The sequence below is a fragment of the Vipera ursinii genome (genome assembly GCF_947247035.1).
Source record: "Vipera ursinii genome assembly, chromosome: 7".
Taxonomy (NCBI): domain Eukaryota; kingdom Metazoa; phylum Chordata; class Lepidosauria; order Squamata; family Viperidae; genus Vipera; species Vipera ursinii.
In genome coordinates, this window is record NC_139521.1 from 56,132,297 (window position 1) to 56,141,860 (window position 9,564).

General features: G+C 47.0%; 1 protein-coding gene and 1 long non-coding RNA gene across 2 annotated transcripts in view; one reads left to right on the top strand and one right to left on the bottom strand.

The window, feature by feature from the left end:
* Nucleotides 1–5,439, bottom strand: part of HADH (hydroxyacyl-CoA dehydrogenase) — a 40,899-nt gene extending 35,460 nt beyond the window's left edge. Inside the window, exon 1 of the mRNA XM_083367105.1 lies at nt 5,308–5,439. Coding sequence (XP_083223231.1) covers nt 5,308–5,424 — 117 coding nt within the window. The 5' untranslated portion in view covers nt 5,425–5,439. The remainder of the gene's footprint in view (nt 1–5,307) is intronic.
* Nucleotides 1–9,564, top strand: part of LOC310643071 — a 937,169-nt gene that overhangs the window by 158,146 nt on the left and 769,459 nt on the right. The gene's annotated exons all lie outside the window — the stretch shown is intronic.

Below are 9,564 nucleotides of genomic sequence, written 5' to 3' on the forward strand. Positions count from 1 at the left end.
CCCTCTCTCGAGTCTCCAGTCTTTGTCTTCACTCACACTGCTCAAAAAATGTTTCTCTCTCGCTCTCATTCACTCACCAACTCAAAAGGCCAGCCGCGGCGCCTCTATTGACTTCCATGGGGACGCTTGGCAATTAAAACCACTCCCGCTACTGCTGCTAACTTTTTCACTTGCTGCTTGGTTCCGATTTAACCTGCAGAAACAAATCCCCGAGCCGGCCCCCATGGCAGCAGCGAGCCCCAAGGAGCAGGGTGGCCCAGTGTGCTCGCCGAGACGCTGGAGCGAGATTGCCCCCAACAATCTTGGTGGAGCAGTGGGCTTGGTGGAGCAGTGGGCTAATGCCTCCTTAAGTAACACCAGCTGCCTGCAATTAGTGCAGGTTCGCATCCCACCAGGCTCAAGGTTGACTCAGCCTTCCATCCTTCCGAGGTAGGTTAAATATAGGACCCAGATTGTTGGGGGCAATTAAGCTGACTTTGTAATAATGCCCCTTGGGGTGTGTGTGAAAGCCCTAATAAGCAGGCATATACATAGAATGAAGGCTACTGCTAAGCTTGTAAGCCACCTGAGTCTTTGGAGAAGGGCGGGATATAAATGGAATTTAAAAAAAAAAACAATCTGAACACGAGATCGGCATTTCTCAGCCAGCGCTGATCTCGCGCTCTTTACAATCTCCCTCTCTTTGTTTCAGTTTGCTTTCTACATTTGGGATGAAGACTCAAGGTTCGGCGTTTCTCCGCACCTGCTGATCAGTGCGTGCGGAGAAATGCCCATTCAGCACAGGCTGAGAAACGCCTAATCTCGAGTCTTTGTCCCAAATGCAGAAAGTGCTGATCTTGCGCTCCTTACAGTCTCCCTCTCTCGAGTCTCCAGTCTTTGTCCCAAATGCAGAAAGCAAGCTGAAACAAAGAGAGGGAGACTGTAAGGAGGGCGAGATCAGCACGGGCTGAGAAACGCCGAATCTCGAGTCTTCATCCCAAATACTTACCTTCTGCAAAGCAAGCAACTGGGATGGCTCAGCAGAGGGAATGGGCATTTCTCCCCACGCGCTGATCAGCGAGCGCAGAGAAACGTGGATTGCCTGTGCACCCTTGCAAGATATGGAGGTGCTCCAGGGAAGTAACTGGGATGGCTCAGCAGAGGGAATGGGCATTTCTCCGCACGCGCTGATCAGCGGGCGCGGAGAAACGCCGAACCTTGAGTCTTCATCCCAAATGTAGAAAGCAAACTGAAACAAAGAGAGGGAGATTGTAAGGAGCACGAGATCAGCGCGGGCTGAGAAATGCTGATCTCGTGTTCAGATTGTTGGGGGCAATCTCGCTCCAGCGTCTCGGCGAGCACACTGGGCCGCCCCGCTCCTTGGGGCTCGCTGCTGCCATGGGTTAAATTGGAACCAAGCAGCAAGTGAAAAAGTTAGCAGCAGTAGCGGGAGTGGTTTTAATTGCCAAGCGTCCCCATGGAAGTCAATGGAGGCGCCGCGGCTGGCCTTTTGAGTTGGTGAGTGAATGAGAGCAAGAGAGAAACGTTTTTTGAGCAGTGTGAGTGAATGAGAGCATGAAAGAGGCTTTTTGGAGCAAGAGTGAGGGAATGAGAGAGCGAGAGAGAAGCTTTTGCAAACAAAACATGAGTGAATGAGACCGAGAGAGAAACTTTTCCAAGCAAAGGTGAGTGAATGAGAGCGGAGGGGGCAGGGCGCCTGTATGTCTCCCCTTAGGCTCCACTGTTCTGTCAAGCCTCTTGTTTTGCACATAAAATACATTGTGAAAACTCAGCTGTCAGTTAATGTTATAAAATGAAAAGTATGCCATTTGCAATTAACTTGGCATAAAATAATTCATTTGCATTTAATTGTAATTGTTCAAAGAATGTTCGGAAAAATGTTTGGCCCTCCAGCATGTTCACTTCATCCAATCTGGCCCTCTTTGAAAAAAGTTTGGACACCCCTGACCTAATCCCTTGCAGCAAACGAAAGGTGCCCTTGAAGAATAAAGCACAGAAAGCATGCAGTTGTCTCAGGTTGCTAGTATGCTGTAGTGACAAAACACAGTCTGCGCTGGGAAGGTAAGTTACCAAAAATATTTCTGTGGTAGTCTTTTCTGTAGAAGTATTTATACAAATATCTAACACTAGGCAGGTTTTTTTTAAAAAATGACATTAATCGTGCTCTCAAGTACTTAAATCCCCAAGGAGTAGTCAAATTTAATTTAATTAATAAATAATAAATAAATAAATCTGTAAAAAGCAATGAAAAGCTAGAAAGTCATAGAATTATTTTTTGCAAGATAATTCAAAAACAACAACTTAATTTACAAGTGGATGAAATGCATTAATAATGTAGCCTGATACTTACAACCTGACACATAAAGGTAAAGGTAAAGGTTCCCCCGCACATGCATGCTAGTTGTTTCCGACTCTAGGGGCCGGTGCTCATCTCCGTTTCAAAGCCAAAGAGCCAGCGCTTGTCCGTGGTCATGTGGCCGGCATGACTAGACGCCAAAGGCGCACGGAACGCTGTTACCTTCCCACCGTAGTGGTCCCTATTTTTCTACTTGCATTTTTACGTGCTTTCGAACTGCTAGGTTGGCAGAAGCTGGGACGAGTAACAGGCGCTCACTCTGTTATGCGACACTCGGGATTCGAACCGCCAAACTGCCGACCTTCTGATCGACAAGCTCAGCGTCCTAACCCACTGAGCCACCGCGTCTGACACATACTCTTAACCAAATTATTGGATTGCAGCCTAAAAGCGCCAAACGTAGATGGAATTAAGAAAAAGGAAAGGGAATAAAGAACAAGAAGCAAGCAACAGTCAGAATAGAGACTAACAGACCTGAAAAACTGAAACACAACCAATTTAAATATAGCAAACAAGAGATGAGCGATTATTACATGATAGCATGATATTGTAATGTAAGGTTAAATTTCCCCAATAAGCACTGACCTCACTGACTTTGCCTGTGAGAAGGTTGCAAAAGATGATCACACGACCTTGGGACACGGCAACCATCATTAATTATGAATCAGTTGCCAAGTATCTGAATTTTGATCACATGACCATGGGGATGCTACAACTGTTCTAAGTATCCTGATAGGAAGCAATTTTTTTCAATGCCCTTGAACCTTTGAATGATCATTAAACGAATTGTTGTAAGTTGAGGACTGTATTTTTCCCCCCCTGGGCAACTGGTATATACAAATCACTGAACTTCAACCACTTGCCATTTTTATATTCTACAAAACACATGCAGGGAATCCAAGGGCACTCTTGAAAATAACGGTGATTCTGGAAGGACATGTTCTTATGAAAATATTACCAGTGACCATTAATGACTGCAATGCCAAAGGCATGTTTCAGGATCATAGGGTTACCAAGATATGAAAAGCTATTGCCAAATATGACATGGCTCTTGGTCCTAGTAAATATTCCATGCAAACCAAACTTTAACTCACTGTTTCTAAAAGCTCACATAAATCTGAAAAATTTCAATTCTGTCTATATACATTCTGAAGACTTGTTTCATTCTGGTTAATTCTTGGGGCTTTTCTCCCTATTACCAAAGGGCATTTAAACAAATTAAAGCTGTGTTCACTTGGCTTTCTCTTACCCCAACTAACTCGGGACAAAAAGGTTCAGAGTGCAAAGACATAGTTATCTTTATTGCACCAATTCCTTAGCAAAGAAAATGATTAGATACTTGAATGAGACATACTAACAAGGAGTTGTGCAATTTGGAGACCTCCATACTGACAGCAGAGCTGTCTGGAGGTTATTGTTAACTTGATGAAAACAGTGCCGTGCATGTGTTGCAACATCATATGAACACATGAAAGATGGACCATGCATTGTGATGGCACAATATTGTTTTTGTTACTCTGACAAAAGTTTTATTTGCTAAATTTATTTCCCGCCTATCCCACCTATCCCACCGTAGGGCTACTATTCTGTGGGTGCTTCTGTGGGTTAGTGAAACATAGACAAATGAGGTCTGCTAACTACTTAAACAGCAATCATTTTTTTCATATAGTAAATAATTGATGAACAATCTGAAACTTCATGAAGTGGTTGATGAGCTGAAGAGTTTAGGGACCCCCTGATTTAAAGCCAACAAGCCCTGTACTTTCACCAGCTATTTGCTTATCCATGTGAGCATTTGAACAAAAGGAAGTTGCCCACATCTTTGAGTGGATGGCTCCATCACTCAACTGCTCTGAATATGAATGAATTTTCTGTTAAATTAATGAATCTACCTTACCTTAGGATATCCTATCCCTTTCTGCTATTTGGGAAACCAGTTGAAACCATTATTTTCTACCAAGCCTTGGAGAAGAGGCATAAGGACTAAGCCCTGTTATGCAAAGTCCTTGATTACTATGTTTTGTGGGATTTTTTAAAGTGTCGCTATTGTTTCAAATGTTTTTTCTTATTGGAAACTGATACAGCTCTCTTGATTTAAATACTGTATTTTTTTTAAAAAAGCCATCCTACTGGGGTTTTTTTTTGGGTAAGAGAGTCTTCTGTTGGATGCTTCTTCAATAAAAAATGTTCTGGAATGGCATTATTGGCAAAACAAAACTTTGGATGAGACTTAGAACTGAAAATTTATTAGGGCTCAGTTCTGAGTTATAATTAAGGAAGTTATAGTATCCAAAAGAAGGCATATATCCCTTGCCACTAAAGGTCTTCTCTCACCATACTTTGAGCACCATACACCCAAACCACATTGGAGGCATATACAGTTCTCTTACTACCGTAGTTATATTTCAGTTCAGCTTCGTGGGATCTTAACTACACAGATCAACTTTGCTCCACCTGCAACCTGAGTTTCTCAACCTCAGCAACTTTAAGACAGGTGGACATCCAACTCCCAGAATTTCCCAACTATTCTAGATAACTTATAGTACAGTAGATTACAATTCCCAACATGTTATATGAGAAGTAGAATTCTCGGCCATACTAAGTGGGAATTCCCGGAGTTGTAGTCCAGCATTCCTGGAGGGCTGCAATGAAGGAAGGCTGGTATCCTCCTCCTGCTGGACTCTTCTTTTGCTAGCAGTTGTGATTCCCTCCCCCAACGCAACAAAACTAAGATCACCCTCAGCTTCAGTATTGATCAAAGGCACTCCTTAGCACAGCTTAGCTCCGGCTCTTAGCCCAGCGCTCGGGAATCCAATCGCGGAGAAAAGCAGATTTTCCGTGCACTACCAAGGGCGGCGGAGGGCCAAGGGAGGCTCTAAGTTGGGCTGCTCCAGCCGACGCCCCTTATTTCCCCCCCGTCGGAGGGCGGACGGCTTCGTATGACAGCTCACCTGGGCAATCCCGGAGCCCATCAGGCCGGCTCCGACCACTGTCACATGCTTGATCACCAGCTTCTTGGCGGCTGCGGTGGAAGCCAGGCGCACGAAGGGACGGGTCGCGAAAGCCATGGCGAAGCACGTTCTTGTGCCAGGAGGAGGAGGAGGAGGAGGAGGCGGCGGCAACAGCAGCGGCGGGGGCGTAGCCGTCCCCAAGAGGCAGCCGAGCATGGGCGGGCCAGCGCCGACAAATCCAGGGCGACGTTGCCCACCCCAGAGGGCCGAGCTTCCTGCCCGCTCCTCCCATTTGCCTTCAGCCAGGAAGAGGGAGTTTTGGCCAGGTTAGCTGCTGGCGTCCTCGGCCCGCTTTTCGGTGGTTCTTCGAGGTCGGCTTCTTTTGCAAGACTGTTGATTGGCAGACCCCCATTTGCCAGCAAGGAAACGTCTTGCTTTTGAACTGCAGGCCGTTCTCCTTCGTATTCCTCATTGTTTCCAATGAAGGCGAATATTTGTAGCTCAGGGTTGAAATGAGGTTACCTATGTAGGATAATGAAACGTCCGCAGCAAAACAAGCAAGCTGAGTGAGCGCCAAGGGTCTCTCGCCTCATTGTTTCTCAGCCGTGCCGACTTGGACTTCAACTCTCAGAATTCCCCAGCCAGCATTCTGGGAGTTGAAGTCCACACCTCTTCAAGTCGCCAAAGTTGAGAAACAATGAGGTATACCCTCCGAGTTTCATCAGGATTTGCTATGGGCTAAAATTTCACCATTTATTTTTCAAGGTGTGGGGGAAATTATTGAACGTTGTAGTGGAAACATGTCTGGTAAAAGGATGCTTTTACTTAGTTAAGACCATGTACGAGTTTCCATATCTGCCATACAATCCTACAAATTGGATTATAATGTGGTTCAGGCATGGTTTAAACTACGTGTGCTCTATTTTCAACCCACATTTTTTCTGAATGTTTAATACTGTAATGTATTGGCCTTTTTTCTATATGTTGTAAGTGTTTGCTTATGTTGCACTGCTTGCTAATTGCTTGAGTTCAGTTGCTAAATGTTAGTTCAGTGGTTGCTAGCTGGCCCAGACTGGTTGTCTCCAGCTGGCTAAGTTAGGTCGGAAACCTCTGCTTTAAACTTTTTGGTTGCTGGCCAACTGTATAAATACTGTAGCTGCGCAGCAGCTCCCTTGTTGCTTCTGTTATGTTCTGACCTTCAATAAAGCCTGTTGCTGTTTGAACCTCCCATCTCGCTCAATGCCTGCAAAGAACCGGCTACACAACATTGGTGACGAGGAAGGGATGTGTTGTTTCATCGTAAGAGCCTGAAGTCACTAGAGGGTGAGACCAGCACAGAGGCTGGTAGGGATCAGCATTTCCCCCCCCACACACACACACACCTCAGTCTGCCTAGCAAGCCACGCTGGAGACCACCCCGCCCTGAGGCTCAGTCCCAGGGCCTACACAGAAGCCAGGAACACGAGGCAACATGAGATACGAGCTGCGAAGACTATGCACAATGGCGAAGGTTGGAAAGCTCAAGGAGTTAGACGTGATGCACCCAGAGAGATAATCGTCCTACATTACCTGTGTGGAGAACTACCTCCGTGTGAATCAAGTCAGCGAAGATGGGCTGAAGACCACAACCCTCCTCTGCATGTGTGACCCAGCCACTTTCGATATCGCTGAGAATTTGGTTGCCCCAGCACTTCTAGAAACCGTCACGTATGCTGACCTCAAGAAGAAACTGCGCGACCATTTTGAGCCTAAGCTATAAGGGATAGCATGAAGACATGCCTTTGAACAATGCGAACAACCCGGCGAGTTGGTGACAGAATTCATTGCAGCGCTTCATCAAGCTTTGCGACTCTGCAATTTCTATGACCTAGAGGAGCGACTAAGAGACCACTTAGTCAGTGGACTCAGGAACAGGGAGCTCCAACAAAAACTTTTTGCGAAGGAGACTCTCTCACTTCAAGAGGCCTTAAAGGAAGCCGCTGGAGGGGCCGTGAAGGCATTGCGGCCCTCCAAAAGCACGCCATCTACAGAAACTCCACCATGAGGATGCCGAACAAGTGGAAGACACCAACTCTGATCACGAAGTTTACAAAATTCAGCAGCATCACGAAAGAGGAACGAGGCTGGCTGACAAGGCATTTCTGTTCCTGAGGTGCTTGGGCTGCGGAGGCCGCCATCAATGCACGGATTGCCGTTTCAGGACAGCCACCTGCCGGGCGTGTGGAAAACCAGGCCACATCGCCATCTGTCGAGGTTGCCAGAGGGACCGCCAACCAGACGAGACTTTCAGGAGAGGTACCGGGGCCCTGGGGCAACACCGAGTAGGGTTCTGCTACAGCTGCCGGAGCATTTTTTGCACTGGTGCCCACCAACCTTTTAAACAGAAGTTGCGACTGCAGGTCGAACTTCAAGGAATTCCATGTAAAATGGAACTGGACACAGGCTCCGCTGTGTCCATCATCTCCATTGGAACTTTTCGGCACATTTGCAGCTGTGGTAACAGATGGGTCAAGCTATGACCATCTAATATCCTACTGACTGACTTCCAGAATTCCAGAGTAGTGATCAAGGGCGAGGCCACACTTGCGGTGAAGTTCAAGGGGTTTTCAGGCCCGCTAGATGTTATTGTGGTAGATGGCCAACGTATAAGCGTCATAGGGCTTGATTGGTTTAATGCATTGGGCATCCAGGTCACCGGCATTCACTGGACTCAAACAACAGATTTGTCTTCTGTCTGCAAGGAATTCACAGATGTTTTTGGCCCAAGTTTGGGAGAGTACAAGGGCCGTCCGATAGCTTTTAAACTTAATCCCCAGGTCGCGCCAATTCGGGTCAAGCTTCACTGTGTGCCATTTGTGTTAAAGCATAAAATTGATGCAGAGCTGGACAAGCTTGTTAGTCAGGGTTTTGCAGCCCGTTGACAGTGGGGAGTGGGAGACCCCCATTGTAACGCCACTCAAGGCCAATAGAGAGGTATGAATATGTGCTGACTACAAGTATACCATTAACTGGGCACTACACCACGCGTACCCCGTCCCAGTTGTCAGCCATATTCTGGCATCGTTGCAAGGTAAAGCACCTTCAATTCGGGGTAAGTGTAGCCCCAGGGATTTTTCAGGGGATCATAGAGCGCAGGCTCAAGGGCATTCCAGGGGTCTGCCCCTACTTTGATGATGTACTCATCGCTGGGGTGTCCACAGAAGTTCTGGCTGAGCGGCTTAGAGCCGTCTTTCAGAGGTTCCGCACCGCAGGACTTAGATTAAGGAGAGACAAATGTAAGATTGGGGTTCCATCCACAGAATTCCTTGGGTTTCGAATTGATGTCAAGGGCATCCATTCTGCAGAGCTAAAGCTGAAAGCAATTCAGCTGGCACCAAGCCCTAGATCCAAGGGAGAGCTTCAAGCCTTCTTGGACCTCCTGAATTTTTATTATTCATTCCTCCCCAACAAGGCCGCAGTGGCAGAGCCGCTACACTGGCTCTTAGACAAAAATTTCCCATGGTAGTGGACCAAGCTCAACAAAAGGAGTTTTCAGGCAGTCAAGGCATTGTTGTCCTTGAACTCGGTGCTCACGCACTTTAACAAAAAGCTGCCAGTTTGCATCGTGTGTGATGCGTCCCCATACGGGGTTGGAGCTGTGCTGAGTCATTTGTCGGCAGATGGGAGAAAGTCACCCATCGCCTATTACTCGAGGACCTTGTCCTCAACGGAGCGCAATTATGCACAAATTGACAGAGACCTTGGCCATCGTGGCCAGGGTTAAGAAGTTCAGTTCATGGTCTTTACTGACCACAAGCCCTTGCTAGGCTTGTTCACAACAGACAAGCAGACCCCTCAAATTCTGTCGCTACGAATGTTGAGGTGGTCTATCTTCCTTTCAGCCAATGACTACAGGCTGGTTCACAAACCCAGCAAAGAAATGGGCCACACAGACAGCCTTAGTAGATTGCCCTTGCCGCATGTGGAGCCCGATCCGGCTCCAGCTGCACGCATTTTAGCAATTCAAGACTTGCCAGAGTTTCCCCTACATGCGGGAAATGTTGCTGCAGAAACGGCAGCCGACAAAATCCTAAGTCGCGTGTTGACTTGGATTCACACAGGATGGCTGGAAAATAGCAGGGGCCCCGAGTTCCAGAGTTTTTTCAGTCAGAAAAACAAGCTTTCAGCTCACAAGGGGTGCATCCTTTGGGGTAGCAAGGTCGTAGTCCCCAGTTCACTCAGGCCCAGAGTTCTCCAGTCTCCATATGAAGGCCATCC